Source organism: Plasmodium berghei, assembly GCF_900002375.2.
Source record: "Plasmodium berghei ANKA genome assembly, chromosome: 14".
Classification (NCBI taxonomy): domain Eukaryota; phylum Apicomplexa; class Aconoidasida; order Haemosporida; family Plasmodiidae; genus Plasmodium; species Plasmodium berghei.
In genome coordinates, this window is record NC_036172.2 from 1,686,597 (window position 1) to 1,709,290 (window position 22,694).

The 22,694-nt window shown below is 21.7% G+C and overlaps 7 protein-coding genes across 7 annotated transcripts; 5 read left to right on the forward strand and 2 right to left on the reverse strand.

The window, feature by feature from the left end:
• Positions 1–3,301: 3,301 nt before the first annotated feature.
• Positions 3,302–5,491, forward strand: PBANKA_1443900 (conserved Plasmodium protein, unknown function; the record flags this gene model as incomplete). The annotated part of the gene is made up of 1 exon (XM_034567802.1): positions 3,302–5,491. The coding sequence occupies one exon, from the start codon at positions 3,302–3,304 to the stop codon at positions 5,489–5,491; it is 2,190 nt and encodes a 729-aa protein (XP_034424263.1).
• Positions 5,492–6,579: 1,088 nt separating this feature from the next.
• Positions 6,580–7,078, forward strand: PBANKA_1444000 (macrophage migration inhibitory factor; the record flags this gene model as incomplete). The annotated part of the gene is made up of 2 exons (XM_034567803.1): positions 6,580–6,658; positions 6,807–7,078. The coding sequence occupies 2 exons, from the start codon at positions 6,580–6,582 to the stop codon at positions 7,076–7,078; spliced, it is 351 nt and encodes a 116-aa protein (XP_034424264.1).
• A 1,724-nt stretch (positions 7,079–8,802) lies between these two features.
• Positions 8,803–10,516, forward strand: PBANKA_1444100 (T-complex protein 1 subunit gamma, putative; the record flags this gene model as incomplete). The annotated part of the gene is made up of 2 exons (XM_034567804.1): positions 8,803–8,889; positions 8,975–10,516. The coding sequence occupies 2 exons, from the start codon at positions 8,803–8,805 to the stop codon at positions 10,514–10,516; spliced, it is 1,629 nt and encodes a 542-aa protein (XP_034424265.1).
• A 404-nt stretch (positions 10,517–10,920) lies between these two features.
• PBANKA_1444200 (conserved Plasmodium protein, unknown function) lies at positions 10,921–13,488 on the reverse strand (the record flags this gene model as incomplete). The annotated part of the gene is made up of 1 exon (XM_034567805.1): positions 10,921–13,488. One exon carries the CDS (start codon positions 13,486–13,488, stop codon positions 10,921–10,923), a length of 2,568 nt encoding a protein of 855 aa, XP_034424266.1.
• Positions 13,489–13,926: 438 nt separating this feature from the next.
• Positions 13,927–14,412, forward strand: PBANKA_1444300 (conserved protein, unknown function; the record flags this gene model as incomplete). The annotated part of the gene is made up of 3 exons (XM_034567806.1): positions 13,927–13,989; positions 14,111–14,203; positions 14,320–14,412. 3 exons carry the CDS (start codon positions 13,927–13,929, stop codon positions 14,410–14,412), a joined length of 249 nt encoding a protein of 82 aa, XP_034424267.1.
• Positions 14,413–14,567: 155 nt separating this feature from the next.
• On the forward strand, positions 14,568–16,463 carry PBANKA_1444400 (conserved Plasmodium protein, unknown function; the record flags this gene model as incomplete). Its single annotated transcript, XM_034567808.1, has 1 exon — positions 14,568–16,463. The coding sequence occupies one exon, from the start codon at positions 14,568–14,570 to the stop codon at positions 16,461–16,463; it is 1,896 nt and encodes a 631-aa protein (XP_034424268.1).
• Positions 16,464–16,539: 76 nt separating this feature from the next.
• On the reverse strand, positions 16,540–22,455 carry PBANKA_1444500 (myosin J, putative; the record flags this gene model as incomplete). Its single annotated transcript, XM_034567809.1, has 4 exons — positions 16,540–16,626; positions 16,754–16,820; positions 16,967–22,025; positions 22,212–22,455. The coding sequence occupies 4 exons, from the start codon at positions 22,453–22,455 to the stop codon at positions 16,540–16,542; spliced, it is 5,457 nt and encodes a 1,818-aa protein (XP_034424269.1).
• Positions 22,456–22,694: the final 239 nt, after the last annotated feature.

Consider the following 22,694-nt stretch of genomic DNA (forward strand, 5'->3'; position numbering starts at 1 on the left):
TTTCATCGTCTTTTATTTTTGTGGAGTAGCAAGCATTATATTTAATTATTTGTTAATATATAATGCTTGAATTCACAAATACAATACTAGTATTTCTTTGAAAAAAAAAATAATAGGAAAAAATAATTAAATATGAATAAAAGATAGAAAATATAATATTACATGCAATGCTAATAATTATATATACAGATTTTAATGAATATACGCATATATATATGCAACTATATACAAAAATATACAATGTGAATAATAAATTTGTTAGTTTTTTCTCTTGGAAATTTTTGATGTAGAAATATCAATTTGTTTCATTTGCACATGTGGTTTTTATTTTGTATTTTTTAATCCACATTGCCAATTTTATAATTTTCCAATCTGTCAATGTCTAAATTTCCTTTGACATTTTAATATGTTCAATATTTTTTTATAAATGCTCGATATTTCTTTCATATTAATAACATTTTTTTAATTTATATAAAATAAAAAAATTAATAAATAGCATCAAAATAAATATACCCATCAAATATATATAGATATGCAATCAAATAAAGAATACATATATGATATTTATATTTACTTAAGTCCCAAACAAATTTTAAGATAGTGCATATATAAACATTTATTCGTCAAATATAATAATTAATGAAAACTATATTAAAAATATATTTTTTCTAATTATGGAATAACATAGATGATGCATATATATATATATATATAATTAAAGAAAATAATATAATAAATATATTTATTAAAAAATATAAAAATAAATGGAAAACAAAAGTATATTATTTTTTTTTTGAATTTTGAATTATCAGGTTATTTATATAATAAATCAGTATCATGCACGAATACTCAAAATATTACAGCACCTTATACAAAAAATTGCCCGATAAAATAAGCATTTTGGTATGTTAATATTTATATCGTTTCTTTATATTATTTTTTTTAATGGTTTTATTAGAATAATATATAAAATTCAAGTGGTTAATTTTATTAAGCATGTAACTACTAGAGCATAAAAAAAATAATAAAAAGCGAGAAAACAACGCCAAAAAAAACAAAAAATTTATAAAAATAATAAAAAGCGAACAAAGTGAGATATACAAACATAAAAAGAACAAAAAACATTGTGCAACGGATACGTAAAAATTAATTGTTAATATATATTTTTTTGTGAAAAAGTCAAATGAATTTGCAATCTTTATGTAAGTGTTTAATTTTTTTCAACATATCATAATATTTATCTTTCAAAACATCCTACAACGGGTATATTATCAATAATGTCTGTGCATTTAATATTACAATTTATATTTTATAACATTTTTTAATTTGTTTTGTTCAAAATGTATAATATGTTGTAGGTAGTTCAAAAGCAATGATGTAATATACTCACTTTTTTTTATGACTAAACAATATTTTATATTTTATAAAAAAACTTTATGATTGTTACTACATGAAAAATATGCAAGTTTTTCAGTGATAAGTATCTTTTTTTTCTTGATAAAATTTTGTTTACAAGTTTTTTGAACTTTCAAAGGGGTAATGCCCATATTTATTATACCCCTTATATTTCATTAATATATGCATTTATTTTTAATCCATGGTAATGAATATATTCCTAAAATTTTTAAAAAATTAAAAAATTGTTTGATTAAAATGGATAAAATGCACATAATCATTCCTATTATGGACTATAAAACATATTAAATTTACAAAAATATATTTTCTTTTTAATTTCCACCTATTATTATTTTTAATATACATATATATGAACTATAGCTAGCCAATGGTTTATTAAACAGTTTGTTATGTTATACAAATTGCTCATAATTAAAATATTACACAAGTCATTGTTTTATAATATATGATAAAATGTTAACAAATTTATCAATAATATTACAAGGAAATTATATAAAATTTTATATTTCAGATATATATTACATGTAGGTTATTTGCTAGTACTTAAAATGGCTTTTTATCCTTTTGTTCTTTTTATTTGCCCTCTTATGTCTGTATGTGTGCAATTATGTTATAAGAAAAAAATATGTTCATACAAAAAATGGCATATAATGAAATAATAAAGGTTATTCCTTGCTTGGTAGTATATATGTCTATTAAATTTGTGTGTTAATTTTAAAATGAAATAAAATGGGAAATAGAGTAATGAAAACCAGTTTAAAATTGAGAAGATAAACAAATTTTCTATATATTTTTTTTTATTATAAGCCTATTTTTATTTCCATATATTGTTACTAATCATTTACCATCATATATACATTTAATTTATACTAATAATATGAATTTAATTGCACACATTCATATAGATCTATTATTTTAATTTTTTTAATAAAAAAAATTATGGATATTTTATTACATGTTAATAATATTTCCCAATTTTATTAATTTATTTTATTATCATTGTTTTTTTAGTTTTACAAAAAAAATAGTCTTGGAAAACGTAGGCCAATAAATATATAACACAAAGTTATGAAATAATAATATCCTGCAAATATTGCGCAAAAAATATAATCTCCAATTTTACACTACACACAATTTTTTTCTTTATTTCCTTATTATATAGTGTACAAAACCCACAATATACAAAAGTATTTCGTCAATTAATGCATATATATATAAATATATTTGACTAGTTACTATATTTTTATATTTACATATTACACATATGCAAATGCGTCCCCCTCGGAACATTTAACACTGGCATATATAACATTAATGTAAAAAAAAATAAAGAGAATAATTTATAAAATAATAATTATATTTTTATTTTTTTTTGACATTAAATTTGGTAATTGCTATTACATCACGGTTTTGTTATAGCACATGTTTTTCTTTTTTTACTATTTTATTTCGTCCATTAATTTTATTAGCATTTTTTGCGCTGGCTAATTTATTTGCATTATTTTATTTCACTTCGCCGTATTTTATTTCTTCGCACTTATTTCTTATTTATTTATATATTTTATTCCATTGTGTTTGATTTCTTTTGTTTTCTTTTTTTGTTTCATTTTGTCTTTATTCTATTTTACGATTCTTTGCTTTCCCATCAAATGTGTGAATATTTCAGAGGGCGATTTTGTTTTCGGCCAACTTTTGTGTCGATTAAAATTTGTATTATTTTGTGTAAATTTTGAAAAATATCATTTACTCACATGTGTACATAATCGCGTGCAATATTTGCATAATATATATTATTTCCTTGCTCATTTTTTCATAATTTTAACTTTCCAAACAATACACACATTTGTGTACTATTTCCAGTTCAGCACAAAAAAAGGAAAAAATAATGAAACGACCAATATATCTCTTATTTGTATTCCTACTCTTTATTCAATACACACTATGTTTTAATAAAATAATTGATGATAATAATACACCTAATGGTGTATTAAAATCGATGGGGAATTCATTAAGCTCTATATTACATAACAATATAAAAAATATAAAAGACATTTTTTTTAAAAACACTGGAAATGTAACTAAACATATAACAAATTTAAATGATGATATATCAAAAAATATAAATTATATCAATTCAATTTTTAAAAAAAGCCCAGCAGAAGAATTGTATAGAATTGATAAATATAGTAAAGATCAGTTAAATAAATTAAAAGAAAATCCAGAAAATAAATTATTTTTCTCAAAATTGTTTAATTTTAATTTTAAACCTTCAGACAATACTAACAATGCGACTGAAATACCTCAACAAGAAAGTACAAGTGACGAAAAAACAGGATTTTGGAATTTTATACAAAATATCAATAAGGGTCATGATAATATTAAAGACAAGTTAGAAAAAGAAAAAAATGAAAACAAAAATGAAAGTAAATGGTTCAAATTTTTATTCTCTTCAAATGTGAACAAAAATAAAGAAAATGAAAAAGTCGAAAACAATTATAACAATAATAATAGTACTAATACTATGATTAATAAAGATAATGATGAAGAAAATAAATCATATTTTTTCTTTAGAAAAAAAAAAGATAAAGAAACTGAATCTAAAGAAGGTGTAATAAACACAAATAATAATGTGCAAAATAAATGGGCAATTTTTGATTCATTTTTTTATACTGAAAATAAAAATGAAGACAAAATAGAAAAGGTAGAAAATGTTGTTGAAGAAAATAAAAATAATAATGAAGAAAAAAAATCCAGTTTTTTTTCTTTCTGGAAATCTAAAAGTGATGAAAATGGAGAAAAAAATGAAGAAAAAAATGGAGAAAAAAATGGAGAAAAAAATGAAGAAAAAAATGGAGAAAAAAATGAAGAAAAAAATGGAGAAAAAAATGAAGAAAAAAATGAAGAAAAAAATGGAGAAAAAAATACTAATATTCCGAACGAGATTGATGAATCAACCTCAGGAATTATTAATACACAAAATATAAACTTGAATTTAAAAAATAAAGATGATAATAAAAATTTAATGAACTTAGTAAAATATTATTATGAAGACAACAAAAATTTAAATGATGAAAATTTATTATCTCTTTTAAATACAGAGCATAAAGGAGATGCATACGCAGACATTTATCCATTGGCCGAGTTTAAAATTTGTTTAAATAATTGTCACAAAAATTTAGAAAAAAATACTGATGAAAATGGAGATAAAAAAAAAATTATAAAAAATTTATCTCATACTAATTATAAATCGTTAGAAAAATGTATTTCACAATGTAAAAACATGAGCCTTGATAATATAAGTTTTAAAAATATAGAAAAAAATGAATATGTTTTAAATATTAAAGAAAATAATAAAATTTTCGAAATTTTAAAAAAAGATAATACAAATTTAAATGATGACTTAGCCCCCGCTTTTTCCGATTTTCTTGCATTTGAAAAATATAGTGATAATAACGAAAAAGAAGAAAATATAAATATGAAAAATATTTCAACAAAATTAAAAAATAATAATTTTTTAAATATGGAATTTGTAAAAGATATTGATTATGAAAAAAACCAAAACGAGATAGATAATATTCATGCACAAGATTTGTCTACAACTTTATATAATGCAAATTCAAATATACAAAATAATGCTATTAATAATTTACAAGAAAAAACTTTTGATGTTTTAAGTATATTAGGAAATAAAAGTGATGAAACTAAATTAAATAATTTGAAAGAAAATACACAATTTGATGAAAATCGTAAAATAAAAATTCAATCCAATATAAATGATAATAATGAAAATGATAAAAAGCATGGATATATTTCTACAAGCTTTTTTCTATTTATGGTTTTAGTAACATTTTTTATATATCTATCTGCTTTTACTAATATAATTAATCAGTTTTATGTATCATTTAAAGAAAAAATTATATTATATATTAAAGAATATAAAAATAAGTTAAATCAAATTAATGGCGAATCTTATCAACCATTTATACCAAAAGACTTTAATCAAAACTATAGCGAATCAGCTTCTTATGATAGTGCATATAATCCACTTCAAAATACATATGAATTTCATAATTAATTTTTTATAAATAATATATAAGTAAATTACGGATTATGAATTGAAATAATTATACATTTTTTTTCTAATTTTCTGAGGCTAATAAAATGTATGTAAATATATGCATACACCTCCTTTTCCTATGCTTTTTTTCAGTATAGTTTTTTAAATATTAAAAAAATACAAATCCAAGCTTTTAGTTGCACACATCATATATATAAGGTGAAAATGAGGAGATAGACATACTTTGGAATTATTTATATTGTATTTTTTTTTAAGTAGATTTTTACAAATACAATGGCATTATGGCTCTCTCCTTTTTAAATTATATCAAATAAATGCATGCCCCAAATATTTATATTTTCATATATAAAAATATACTATATAAAATAAGACCCAAATGTAATAAAAGATAAACTACAAAAAACACGTTGCTTGTGTTGCGTATGCTATTCGTTCACAAATGATTTAAAATTGCTCACTCGTTATTTGTTGTTTTATTATTTTTTATTTTCATTTTCTTTTTCATTTTTCATGTTTATATAGCTATATTATAATAAACTTTAATTTTTTTGCTTCATTATATTGAACTTCAAATTTTTTTTTTTTATTTCATTCCACTTTTAATTATCACCATTTGAATAATACAAATAATATTATAGTACGTATAAAAGGCATTGTTTGCTTCGATGTTTTATTCACAATAATATATATAATATGTGCTGATATTTAAAATATATTTTTATCCCCCGAGGTGTTTTGACATTGTGGGAATAATGCATTATGGCGTGTATGGATTAATATCACAAGAGTGTTAAGAAATACAAACCTTTTAGTAATAATAGTAATTCATTGCACTTTCGAAAAATTAGTGCTTTAATTATTTAACTAAATAATATATTTGATTTGTAAATATAATATCAAAATCCTATAATTTTTTTTTCGATTTTTTTTATAAAATATATTTTTTTAACGTATATACTTTGTATTAAAACATACTACAAATTTATAAAATATTTTTATAAAATAAAAATAGAGAAATTTACAATTTTTATAGTTAAATAATATAAATATATAAAATCTTTATATTTTTAAAAAAAATTTCCAAAATGCCGTGCTGTGAATTAATAACAAACATTTCTATCCCTGACGATAAAGCTCAAAATACACTATCCGAAATAGAAGATGGTAAGAAATATAAATCAAATAATTACCGTAATATGGTTGTGGAAAAAAACTGTTATAGGATGTAGCTTATTTATGATGATATTCGTATATTTACTTTTAGTACTATTTATAAATATACACATTTTATATATGAAATTTTTTTTTTTAGCTATATCTAATATTTTAGGGAAGCCAGTTGCATATATTATGAGCAACTATGATTATCAAAAAAACCTCCGATTTTCTGGAAGTAATGAAGGATATTGCTTTGTTAGATTAACTAGTATTGGTGGAATAAATAGATCAAATAATTCTTTACTAGCAGATAAAATTACAAAAATCCTTTCCAATCATTTAAGTGTTAAACCAAGAAGAGTTTATATAGAGTTCAGAGATTGTTCAGCTCAAAACTTTGCTTTTAGTGGCTCACTATTTGGTTAATTATCCAATACCTTTTACTCCTCTAGAAATATTATCAATTGTTACTCTGCCATTTATTTACACATACATCCTCTTATTTATTATTTACCTATTGAGTGTGATTCTATTTATACATACATTTATATTTTTACACACAATAATATAGCTTACTAAAAATGTGTAGTGATATTTTTATAAATAATGTAAAGAAAATTTTTTGTTCAAATATATATTTATTATATATATTTTTTATTTAAATAATAGTACGATTAATATTGTATAAATAGAACGTTCAAAGAGGCATATAATTATGTAAATTATTTTTCCTATGCCCTTAACATTTATATAAATTATAAATATATTTTTAAACATATATAATGTCATAATAGGGTATACCATTTTTGTGATCAAAATATAAATTGTACTTATGTTTCAATTTTTTATTTATTTAAGAATAAATAAGTTTTCTTTATATGTTGTAAAAATATGTACATATGAAATTAAAAAAAAAAAACATATAATTTTGTATAGTATAATTAATAGTACCATAAATAAAAGGTGGGAATGAATATTGGAAAATTTGGACATAATATTGCAAAAGCTATTTTTATATGTTTATATTTAGCATATAGACATTTATATACGACTAAATATTGTCCTTATTTGTTATTAGCATATTTTTTTTATAAATTCATATGTAAATATTTTATGAACTTTTTAAAAATTCAGTTTATATATATTTCATTTGGTGTGTAATATTATTTATTTTTTTTTATTAAGTACAACCTTGTCAAAAAAATTGTTTATATAAATATTTATGAATAAAAAGTGAGAAAGGAAAAAAATAAAATTTGTCCTTGTATATAGGATATATAAGGAAAATATAAATAAATTAAAAATACTGAAATACATTAAATATTTTGATAAATATTAAAAACCAACAAAATATAGAATACCCCATTAAAAAAAAATGTATGCACAAAATTATTAATTTGGTATACTAAAATATTAAAAAAAGGTAGTGAAATATTAAAAAAAAAGGCGGAGAAATATTTAAAAAAAACTAGGTAAACACATAACATGTAGAAAAGTATAAATATTTTTTTCTCCTTTGAGAATTATAAAATTAATTAAAAATTGTATTTATTTATATTTGATTTATTTTTTCACCATTTTATTAATTAAAACAATTTTTCACCATGCTTCAATATATATACGCATAAGTACATGTAAAGTATAAAATATGTACAAACATAAATAATATGTTATGTTTACATTTATATATATCTAAATTTACATGTATAAAATATATTAATATAATTTGCTTATTTTTTTATTTCTATATGTTTATTTATCATGTTGTGTATTCCCTTCTATTTTCATAAGCAAACAACGAAAAGTTTTTGTGGAAAAGTATAAAATATATGTAAACTTTTATTTTCATGAAAAATATTTTCTCATTTTATTCCATAAATATTGCGTACTAGAAAATAAAAAAAAAAATAAAATAAAATATTGTAGAGAAATTAAAAGCGTAGTTTAATTTATATATTTCAAATTTACTACATAATTGATTAATACTTTACTGATAAAGGTAAACCACCCAAAAAAAAGAAAAAAAAAAGAAAAAATCATGAAAACGACGCATAAAAATGGACAATTAAACATGCCACTGTGTCAGGCTCTCTATACACATTACCGAATTTATGCAATATATGCTCTTTTTTATTTTTCCCAACTTTTAGATGATGAAAAACCCAGGAACAGTTTTAGTTTTCAAGCCCAACACAAAAAGAGAAGAGGGTAGGAAAACACAGTTATCTAACATACAGGTATAGTTACGAATAAGTACAAACTTTTTTTTAATAAACTTATCATGTATAATATATATATATGTCATTTTTCCAAATTTAATAGGCAAGCAGAGCGGTAAGTGAAATTGTCAAAACAACGCTCGGACCTATGGCAATGCTAAAGATGATGTTGGATCCATTAGGGGGTATTGTAATCACAAATGATGGTAATTGTATTTTAAGAGAAGTAGATGTAGCACATCCAGCAGCTAAATCATTAATAGAACTTAGCAGATCACAAGATGAAGAAGTTGGGGATGGTACTACATCTGTTGTTATATTATCAGGGGAATTGCTAAGTATTGCTGAAGTATTTTTAAAAGATAAAATTCATCCAACTGTTATAGTAAACTGTTATATGACTGCATTAAATTTAAGTTTGAAATATTTAGAAGAAATAGCAATAGAAGTAGATGTAAATAATGAAGATAATCTTTTAAAAGCTATTGATTCATGTTTAAGCACAAAATTTGTAAACCGATATAATAAAATTGTTAGTAAGCTATCTTTAGAAGCTACGCAATGTGTTAAGGTTGAAAATATGATTGGAAAAAAAGAAATAGATATCAAAAGATATGCAAAAGTAGAAAAAATTCCAGGAGGTGATATAATGGATAGTTATGTATTAAAAGGAGTTATGATAAATAAAGATATAACACATCCAAAAATGAGAAGGTATATTAAAAATCCAAGAATATTATTATTAGATTGTACATTAGAATATAAAAAAGCAGAAAGTCAAACAAATGTAGAAATATTAGATGAAAATACATGGAATCAATTATTATTACAAGAAGAAATAGAAGTAAAAAAAATGTGTGAATATATAATTGATAGTCGATGTGATATTGTTGTTACTGAAAAAGGTGTTTCAGATTTAGCTCAACATTTTCTTGTTAAAAAAAATATTAGTGTTATAAGGAGAGTAAGAAAAACAGATCTTAATAGACTAGAACGAATTACAGGTGCAACGATTGTTAATAGATGTGATGAAATTGTAGAAAAAGATATAGGAACAAAATGTGGATTATTTGAAATTAAAAAAATAGGAGATGATTATTATTCATTTTTTGTTGAATGTGAAAATCCACGTGCATGCACAATTTTATTAAGAGGAGCTACAAAAGATGTCCTTAATGAAATTGAAAGAAATTTACATGATGGTATGAATGTTGCAAAAAATATTATGCTTGAAGGAAAATTATTATATGGTGGTGGTTGTACTGAAATGAGAGTAAGTCAATATTTAATTAAACAAGCAGCTAATTTTGATGATTCTAGAAAAAGTGTAATAGAATCAGTTGCATCTGCTTTTGAAATTATCCCCAAAATTTTGGCACAAAATAGTGGAGTTAATGTTGTTAAATGTATTAATGAGTTACGAACAAAACATGAAAAACCAGAATCTGAAAAACTAGGAATTGATGGAGTAACTGGAGAAATCATAGATGTATCTTCAAAAAATATATGGGATCTATTATCCGTTAAAAAACAAATATATAAAAGTGCGATTGAAGCAGCTTCTATGATATTAAGAATTGACGATGTGGTTAGTGGAATAGGTAAAGATGATAAAATTCAAAAACCCATTAAAAATGAATTTTAATCAAATAACTGACTTTGTTATTACCCAGGAAAACTAAACGACCACACATATGTATGCGTGTTTTTTTTGTCGCTTTTATTCTACGTTTAGTTTTTTTAAATACTGATGCAGGGTCCATGCGACTGCACCTGTTGCATCTGTTATCCTCATTCTCATCCTTATATTGCACATCTATTTGCATTTTATTTTGTCATACTTTTACGTACCATAGATGTGCATATAATTAGGAACTTTTTACCATGCATCGCAATTAAGTAGTCTTAAAATTAAATAAAATAACAAATAAGACAAATAGCCAAATTGTAGTAATTAAGCATAGCCGTTCAGCCGCTTGAAAGTTGAAAAGGTTAAATTGGTAAAAAGTATACAAAACAAAGTGACGAAAAAAGAGTGAACATGTGAGATCATGGCCCCCATTTTCTGCTCAAATGAGTTGTCAAAATGTTGAAACACTTTTTGTTTAAGTGTGTATCACCACCATATGGCAACTTAATATTTAAAGATGTACATGCATCTATAATTTTATTTATAGGTATATTGTATTCTTCACTAATCATAAATAATGTTTCAGGTGAATAATAATGTATAATATCCACGGGATCTGAAATATTAGCATATTCAATTAAAGTCATTATATTTTTAGTAGTTAAATAATTTTTTATTAAATCATTTTTATTAACAAATTTATATACAATAAAATCACAATTTAATGTAGATTCATTTATTAAATATTCAAATTCATTATTTTTTAGATTATCAATTTCTTCTTTTGTTTTATATCTATATTTATTTATATCTTGTATATGAGCATTTGAAAATTTACAAATAAAATCTCCAATAAAATTAAGACATAAATTATGTTTTATATGAAATTCTTCTATTGTTTCTTGTAAACTTCCATGTTTTAATATATTTGTTCTATATGTTTCTTCGATTTCTTCATTCATATTTTCATTTTGATTGCTATATTTGACGAAACTTGGTGCTTTATCTACATTATCTAAAATTATATTTTTTTTCAATTTTTCAGCCATTGAAATTTCTTCATCTATATTTACATCATTTATAATTGGTATTTTTGAAATATCTTCATTTTTGATAGTAGTATTATCCTCATTTATTTCTTCTTTTAATTTTACAAACTTATGTGTTGTATCTATTCTCAAATAATCTACTGGATCATCTATAAATTTCGATATTTCTATAGCCGAATCAATTTTCTTAAGTTTAGATTCTGTATCTCCATAATTTTCCATTTCTTTATAAATTTTTATATTTTTTTTTAGTTTATCATATTTTATATTTGATAATAAATTTTCTTCTGGATTTTTAACAATTTTTCTAACATCATATTCATGATTTTCTTTAATTTTCATGACATCTAATAGTCTCATTTTTATTTCTTTCATAGTTCCAAATGTTGGATATCCTCTTTTTTTTAATTCCTCTTTTGTTTGAACTTCACTCATTTCATTTATTTCTTCTTCACTAATTTCAACAAACTTATTTGAAACTTTATTAAATAAGATTTCTTTTGGTATTATTGTTTGATTATGATCTTTTTCAGTTTTTTCTTTATCTATTTTTTTATTGTTATAGTATTTTATATTCTCTATATTTTCATCTCTCTTTATTTTATTTTCCTTTTTTAGTGTATCATATACCTGTATTAGTTGTTCTTCTTTCTTATTTATACTGTTTATAACATTTGAATTATTTATTATTTTGAAAAATAATTTTTCTATTAATTCTTTTTCTTCCATATTAGCATTTTCTTGATCCACATTTTTCATCATTTCTAGATCTTTTTTTGAAAATTTAAAATTAAATTTTTTTAAATCTTTGTAATCCCCTTTTAAAATTGTTTTTAAAATTTTTTTATTTTCTTCCTCTTCATTTTCTGTGATAAATTCTGTTTCTTTATTGTCTATTTTCATATTTTCATTATTTTTATTATTTTTTAAATTATCGTCCATATCATTTTGTTGCCCTACTTCTTGTTGTGTAAATAAATTAATGTAGTTTTGTATTTTGTGTTCGATTCCAAGATTTTGGGTAAATGATGTTTCAATGTCTTTCTTTATTTTTTCAATATTAATTTTATTAGAGCTATTTATAATTCTTTCATTTAGTTCATATTTATTTTCTTTTTCATTTTCTTTATATTTATTAATTATAGTTTCATTACTTTTTTTTAAAGTTTCTACTAATCTGTTATATTCTTCTAGCATTTTTTCTTTGTCTAACTTTTTTAAATCGTCATTATCATTTAAAATATTTTCATTTCTTTTCATATAATCGTTTATAAATTTGTTCATGTATTCTTCTTCTTCAGTTTTTGTATTGCTTTCTTTGTCAATACTAGTTGAGTTTTTTCCTTCGCTTTCTTTCTTTTCGTCATATATTCCGTTTTCATCTTTTATACTATATTTGAGTGCTAATACATTTTTTTTGGACCCATTTTTTTCACGATTTTTTTTTAAGCGTTTATTAAATTGATATTGAGTAGTAATATGATTCCCATTGTCATGATATCCTGAATTTATTGAGTTAAATATTTCTTTTCGTTCTTTATTTATAAATTCTCTATTTGTTGTATCGTCATAGTGTACATCATTATCGCTGTATTTGTCCCTTGTACTATATGACGAGGTGTCAATAAAATTTTCAGAGTTTCTATTGTATGTATACAAAAAAGAAGAATAGTCAGTATTCCTTTCGTTTTTTTTAAAAAATGAATTTAAGTTGATTATGATATTTTTATTTTTTTTTAGAAGAATAAATTGTTGTTTTTTTTTTTTAATAAGCTTTATATTTTTTAAATTATTATTATTATTAACTGTGTTTTGTTTTTCAATGGATGTTATATAAAACAGTTTATTTTTATTTTTAACTAGATAAAATTTGCATGATATAAGCATAATACCTATTATTATATGCAAAAATAAAGCAAATAAAATATGCTTACTCATTTTTCCCCATATTTACAAACATATATATAAATAATATATGGAAAATGATCACAAAATTATATTATTTCCCTCATCCTAATATACTATGTAAAATATGATAAAGAAAATTTAATACACAAAAAACTAAATAACGATATATGCTTGTTAACAATTAGCCAATATAAAAGAAAGATAATGACCATGCATGTATGTACGCAGCTATTTCATAAATATGTACAAATCAAAATGCATATTTAGCATAATTTTGTGTATATATTTTTTTTTTGTGCAATTGGCTTATAATATATATAAGTAATATTCGATTGGTTTTTTAATAAATATTTTACTAAAAAAAAGTTGCAAAAAAAGAAACAAAATACACATATTACATAGTGTAAAGCTTAGAGTTAATTTTTTATTTTTTTTTTTATAACTATTTATTTGCTTGAGTTTTATAAAATGTCAATAATGAAGCATATTCCCATTCCTTCTGGTTTTACAATCAGTAGAAACATAAGAAGGGTAAGTGTTGGGTAAAAAAAAAAAAAAAAAAAAATTATGAAAAATATGCAGTTGGCTTATGTTAAATGATAAGGTGTACATATATTATATCATATTATATTTTATATTTTTTTTGAAATAGTTCAATATGGCTGAAAATGATAGGAAAATATTCTTCTCCTTAAATTTGTTTTCCATTTTTATATCCGCATTTCCAATTATTTACATGTATAATGTAAGTAGCTAAAATAAAATCAAAAAAAACAACAAATGCACATCATGTTGCACTATATCTATTTTGATATTTATCACTACATTTTATATTTTATTCTTTTATATTTCCTTTTTAAGGCCAACTACAAAATGTGTGAAGAAAACGATATCATATATAACAAACTAAGCCACGCCGGATTTAAAGTTACAAACAGCATATTCACAAAATAAAAATAATAAAAAATAATAGTGAATGTAAAAAATAAAAATTATTTACTTCATATTTTATTTTAAAAATTTACTAAAATTGTCTGATACAGTCATTTTTCATAAGTGGAAATATATAAAAAAAAATAAGAAAATATTTGTGTGATTTTGTTTTAAATATGATAATGAATTCATATGAACAACATAAATGGGGAGTTAACAAAATGAACGAATTAAAAGAAAATTACAAAGAAAAATACAGTATAGGAAGACATTTAAAATTCAAAAATAATATAAGATATATAAATACAATAAAAGGATATAAAAGTGTATCGTATATATTTTTATTTTTTATATTTACTCTTTTTTCAGTAAAATATTTATTTTTTTTTGTAATTTTTTTCCTATTTTATAAATATGTATTATATTATCTAGTTTTTTTTTTATACAAACAAAATTTGAAAATATTTAATGTTGTATTAAAACAATTATCTATATGTGAATATGAAAATGTAGTAACATTAGATCAAAATAATATAATTATTGATGAAATTTATTCTAAAATATATAAAATAATAAATTCTATACTTTACATACATTTTTTTTTCATGAAAAATCCATTTTCTTATTTTTTCCATTATTGTTCTTTACCAGTTGATCAATTAAGTCTAAGTTGCAAAGACAAAAATAAAAAACTAAATAAATCTATAGGAAATAATTTAAAACGTTTATATCTTTTGAAAGATATATATTTTAATATATATATTATGCTTTTTCAACTGAAAAGAAAAAAGTCTAATTCATGGGAAGAAAATGAAAAAGAAAATGAAAATAACATAAAAGAAAAAGTTTATAAAAACATTAGACAAATATTCAAAGTTAAATATAAAAATGATTACAAAATGATGAAACAAAATAGTAGCGATTATATATATATATTTTTTATATATACACAAAAAATTATTTTTATAATAATAAAGCGTGTATTTTGTTCTCTTCACTTGTTTATTTTTTCAGTTGTATTTATATGGTATTTATTAAAAAGTTATTTATTTTTATTATTCTACAAAAATGTTATTAAAAAATATAATAAATTAATTTGCTTACAAAATAATGAGTATATTGGATCGCTAAGCATTTCAAAAACAAATAAAGAAATAATAGCATTGTTAATTGACTCTTTAATATTATTAAAAAATGACATACAAAATGGAGAGCAAACAAATATAATTTATGAATCGGTGCATAAAAAATTATATGACTCCATAAATTTAATCAAAACCGCCAAAAAGGTAATGGAAAATGAGATGAAGAAAAGAAAGGAAGTTAAATCACAAAAAATAGAGGAAATAACTGAGAATACGCTAATTAAGGAAAATGTTGATAAGCAAAACCCCGAATTGAATAATTCATCATTTATAACAAACAACGAAGTTTACAAAACAGATGATATGCCTTATTATCATATATATTATTGCGTAAATAAAGAATTTGAAACAAAAAATTCATATATAAATAAAGAAAATGTGAAAAATAAATCAACACATTTTAATGAATATAATGAAAAACCTACAAATAATACTGATCCATCAAATATACAAAATCAGCATGAACATGTTATTACTTATAAAAATTATTTAGATGAAAAATATAATGAAAAATATAATGAGAATTATAAATTAATGTGTGTACAAAATATGGTTAATGAATTAAAAGATAAATATAAAAAACAAAAAAATAAAAAATATATATATGTGAAAAAAAAATTATACTATGATGATAAATGTAACGATTTCTCCATAAAACATATATCATCAAATGGTTCCATCTTAATAAACAAAAAAAATATTCATGTAAAAAATAAAGATTACAATAAATATGATATGAATATATACACTAATACTAAATATACTATACCAAACAATACGGAAAATATATATAAGTTCGGAAATAAAAATAATGACAATGATGAAAATTCAAATCACAATTTGCTAATTCCCATAAAGGATCCTAAAGCTTTTCGGAAAAAAATTACAATGTCACTAAAACAACGAGGTGGCAATCTCGGAAGTTAATTATTTGGGTAATATAAAAAACATAAAACAAAACAATATATAGTAATAATAAATGATATAAAATTAAAACGTCTATTTACTCCTCAATTGGAACAGTTTTCTTCTTTCTGCTCACAATGTTGACAAATTCCAGAAAATATAAATTTTTGTCGCTAGTGTAATTCTGCAAATTATAAAGGAAACATAATATGAACAAAATATATATGTACATCGAATTGATACATGTATATGTACTTTTATTATATTTTCGTCGAATTAATTTATAACATATTATGTTTGCTCATTAATACCAGTAATAAAATGGTGTCTAAATGATTCAGAGGGGTACACGCCAAGACGCTATAAGGGAAACAATTCCTTGAAAAAAAAAAAATAAGTAATAATAATAATAATGAATATAACAATATAGGGGTATAAATATCAGCGATATTTTCTATCTTTTATATACTAAATTAGTAATATATATTTTTATGCAAATACACCAGTTTGTATCGTATTCATACCTGTCTTTGAGAATCGATGTTTTTTTATTTCCATGGGTACATAACCTCAGCATTTGATGGTTCTTCAAATTATAATAAAAGGATTCTTCATCTGAATTATTATTGTCAACACTATTAGTAAAATTACTATTTTTAATTCTTAATACATACACGTCAGGATATACATATTTATGAGTAGAATGGTGAAGTGTTCCATCAGCAAAATATTCATCATACTTTTGTATAGTAGCTTGAATAGAAGAATTTAACGAAATATGACTTTTATAATAATTTTGCTTATAATAATAATTTATGTTCATATTCAATATCCCTTGGAAGCCACATAATTTGTTTTCATCGTCTTCAACAATATTATTATTACTATTATTCAATTTTAACTTAAAAATTTTCCAATCATCATAATTAAATATAACTTCAGAATAATTTAGTTCACATCTTTTATTTGTTAATAAATAAATTCTACTAAATAATGAAAAAATATAAAATGAGCATCCTGATTTTTCATTTTCCTGACTAAATAAATTATCATTGTTTTCATTCCTTATATATGATGGATTATGTTCTTCGTTTTTTTCTGAAATGTTCAAGTGAACTAATTTACTTTTTTTTTTCCCATCCTCTTTTTGTTCATTTCCCAATATATCATTTATAATTAATTGATGTTTTAAATCGTGAGACAGCTTATTCATATATGTATCATATACATTGTTAAAATATTCGAAACAATATAAATTAAATTTTAGCTGTAAATATTTATATTCATATTCCTTAATATATGAAGTTCCACTATTTAAATTAAATTTTGTTATTTCGACCAAGCTTAATAGGCAACAACCATAAATAAAAATATGTGAATTATTAATTATAGACATTTTTATTGTACTTAAAAATTTATCTAGATATTCTTTATTCTTCATGAGATTTGTACTTTCTTGTTTTTCTATATTTACTTGGATATCTATTTTATTATTTTGATATATCTTATTATAATTTTTAATGAAAAATTTTACAAAATCATCATTTTTTATTATATTATTTATAGCTATATGTATAGTATATGTATAAATAGGTTTTGAAAACAAATTAACAATCGTCAACAATATGAAATGATTTTCACCTATTAATGCATATGATAAATAAACAAAATAATTTATACTATTTGGTAAAAAGGATATATTTAATACTTTAAATGTTTCATTAGTATAAAATTCTTTTGATATATAATCTTCTTTTTTTAACTCTTTTAGATATGTAAAGCATTTTTTATCTTTTGTATCTTTTTTTACTTCTTTGTTATTATTCTCTATAATGTTATTTACAGTTTCCATTGTTTTATAATTATCAAAATATTCTGAGTTCACTGAACATGATTTAGATAAAATACCATCTAAAGTACTTAAGACATATATATTTTTATACATATGTATAAACATGTTTAAATTATTATCATCAAATAAATTAGGCTCATTATCCATTTTCTCATTTACGCCATAGCTAATCATTTCTTCATTTTTTATTATGCTCTCTAAATAGTTTTTTTTTTTTTCAAAGAAATGCTCACTATATTTTCTACTTTTATATAACTGAGGTAAATATGTGTTTGGTAAATTATCATTACTTTTTTTTATTGATTTTATTTTCTTTTTAATAAAACGACTAATAGTATTTATATTAGGATAAGTAAATAAAACGATATTTAACTCTTCATCAATTCCTATGATCAAATTTTTATATAAAGGATGCTGGTTAATACAGCAATAATTATTTTTGTCAATATTATGTAACACGCTTCTTGAATCTTTCTCACTTTCATATTTTACACTTCCTCTATTTAATTCATTCATTTTTTCATTCAATTTTTTACACTTTGTATCATTATGTATTTTTTTAACTGCAATTTTATTATAATTTAAAATGTGTTTCTTCTCCATTTGTTCATAACTATAAGATATGTTATAGAAATTTATTTTATTCTTTGAATATATAATTATCCAATCTAAGTTATTATACACATAGTGATAATTATCTGGAGTACAAACAAATAGTTTCTCTCCGGTGTTATACAACATGTTAATGTTTATGTTTTTGTCATTTTCTTCACATTTCGTCGTGATTTGTTCTGTATTTTTATCTTCAACTATTTTTTCTTTTTTTTCCTCTGAATCAATTTTATCATTATTTGTATTTTTGGTTTCCTTACTCATACGTTGCATACTTTCTTTCTTGGTAATACTAATTAATGGATTGATTATATTTTTTTTCTTTTTTTTGGTATTTTTAATTTTTTTAAAAGGCATTTGATACGTTTTTTCACATAGTATTTTGTTTAACTTTTTAACATTATAAGAAAGCAACTTTTTGATACTCAATATAGTCCTTCGTATTAAATATATCTTATACATATAATCACAAACTTTTTCTTTCATAATTTTTTTTTTTGTTAAATATTTAATATAATAATTGTTAATCCAACTAAAAATTTTTACAACTGTAACACACCTTTTAAATCGCATTATTCTTATATCTCTTAAAATTTTTTTTTTTTTTTGTCTATCAACTAGCGAATTATCGTTTATAATATTATTGTCATACATATAGAAATTAATTTGTGTATACAAATGAGCTTTCATAAAAATGTATTTTTTTCCAATTTTAAAAAACTTGTCTTCATCAAATATTCTCATAATATAATATATAATATCGTTATCATTGCAATGTACTAATTCTTTGGATATACATTTTTTTAATTTGTCGATTAATTCTCTTTTTAATATTTTGTGAGATAATCCGTTATTTATTATTTTAATCATTTCGTTAGCTCCACATTCTTTAAGTTGGGAATAAACTATTCCTTTTTTAAAATTATTACATTCCATACGTTCATTTGGTAATACACATCTTATATAATACATATCTGTTTTTTCTAAATTCGTGAACAAATTATCCAACTCCTTAATATACTTTTTGCTGACACTAAGTATGTTATTTTTTTTACAATTGTTATTAGTTAATCCAATAGATGTGTTGCTAATTTTACATGATTCTGTTAATTTTTCTGATGATTTTGTAATATAATTTTCAGTTACTTCATCTTTTGTATATTCATTTAGAAAAGCATTTTCTGATGTGTTAATAAGATCCTCAATCTCGGCCTCTATTTTATCACTGTTTTTGTGTATCCAATTATTAATACTATATGTTACATGCCCTGCATAATGCTTGATAAAAAATTTATTTTTTTTTACATTTTGTTTTTTACTTGTATATTGATTATCTCTATTATTTAAAAATCCATATATATGTTTCTCCAAATATTTATTTTCGTTATTTAACAAATATGTAAAAAAATTGTCATCCACCTTTTTATGACCACAATTATTAAGTTTAGTTATATCATCTAACCCTCCAAATATTTTTTCTATAAAAATTATTGTATCTTCATAAGAGGGAATCACTAAATCACTCCATAATATGTTTTCTTCTTTGTAAATATTTTTTTCCTTTTCTATTTCATTGTTAATATAATAATTATTTAATTTTTCATTAGCTAGATTAATACATAGTTGCTCAAAATCATTACATGATAATTCTTCAAAACCGTACAAATCTAATATTGATATGATACTATTATTATTTTCATATATTTGTGAATTTAACATTTCTTTCTTTTCCTTGTCACTCAAATTCGTCATATTTATATCATTTATTATCTTATTAAATAGTTTTTTATATATTACTTTTATTAAGGTGTGCAAAGTAGATAATGAGTTTTCTTTAGTTCTTGGGGTTTTTATGTTTTCATTTGAGATTTGAATATTTTTATATTTAATCAAATTTTTAAGATCTTCAACATCTATTTTTAGGCAATCACATGCACATTTGTATCTACAAAAAGATTTTTCCATGCTTGATTCATGAATAGAGGTGTTAGATGTAACATTTGAGTCATCTGGAACTATTTCTCCTAAATGAATAATTCCTGCTATGATGTCAAAAAAATGATTTATTTTATTTTTGTCATATTTTATATAATTTAATCCTTTCAATAAATATTCAAAATTTTTTTCATCTTTTTGCTTATTTTTTTCATAAATATCAATTTTTTTTGTATCACAATTATCTGTAGAACCCTTTTTATATTTCACTACATCATTATTTAATAGTTTATAAACCTTAACATCTCTAACTAAATTTCTTTTACTTAAGTCTTCATCGTTTAAACCCAAAATCGTTTGATAAAAAACATGAAAATTTCGTTCCCCATCATTATGTGTGATACATCTATTAATTTCTAATAATAAAATTAATATTTTAATATTAGAAAAGCAATGATTAAACATTATATCTTTGTCTGTTTTTTTTTCTTCAAATATTAATTCGTTTATTCTTCCGCATCTACTACTATTATTATTTTTTATTGTTTTAGCATTACTCATGGATTCTAATATATTATTAATATAAATAAGTTTATCAATCCTTTCATATCTTGACATATCACCATTTTCTTCTATGCTTATATTGGTGGATGCCATGAATATATTTTTCTTTACTTTTTCATCTTCTTCTGCATATGAATTCATGCTTTTATATATTTTTCCGACATTATTCGAATTTTTATGAAAAAAAATATAATGAAAATATTTGAAAAGAAATTTGCAATTTTCTGTTTTACCACTTCCACTATGCCCTGAAACAACAATCGTTTGTCTTTTTCTTTTCAATACCATATTTTTATATGCCATGTTACCAATATCATAAATATGCGCTTTACAATCATTTTTTTCACTGCTATTAGTATTTTTAAATTTGCATAAATAATTATTCATTATACTTACATCATAAAGGTCTTTTAATTGTTTATATGGATTAATAGCTAATAGTAATGATGCATGAAATGTGTATATTTTGTTTTTTTCGTATCTATTTTTTAAATTTTGGATAACATTTACTTCGTTTAGCTGTATTATATCAACATTATTTTCGCTATCCAATTTTAGTTCATTTTTGAGGGATCGTATTACTTGACCCTTAAGGATGTTTTCAAAAATTTTTCCTTTACCTATCATGAAATAAAAAAATATATTTATATAAAGATCAATTGAATTGCAATTAATACATATTGAAACAAGGATGTAATGTACATTTGTGAAAAACACGCTAAAAGTACATGCTTTAAATAAATTATCACTTTTTAATCGTCATTAACATTATAGTTATCGATTATTTTATAATATTTTTTTCTAACGTTTAAGGGTGTATAGTTGTTCCTTTTTTTTAAACTCTAAAACTTCCATTTTTTTGTATGAATTTTTATGAAAATACCACACATGGCTATTTGAATATATTTCTTCATGATTCCTCTTTTCTAAAGATAAAGCATCTTTGAATACCTTTTCATCATTTTCTAATTGTTCTTGTCCTTCATCTTTTATGTTTGATATGTTGGAATGATAAAAGGTTTCATTGTTTTTCATATGTAGAAAACTCATTATTCGACCGATTCAACTTTATATAATCGAAAGGCAATTTCACTTTTTACTATTATTACTCTTATTATAATTTACGGAGAATTATTTCACCTTTAAATAAATATTAAAATAACTAAATACTCAAATATTTAAAACAAAAGAACAATAAGTGAACGATACTTCTTGTTCTTTTTGAATGTTTGCGTTCTTTGGTGATATAAAATATACAAATACTTGACAAATACAAATAACCTATGGGA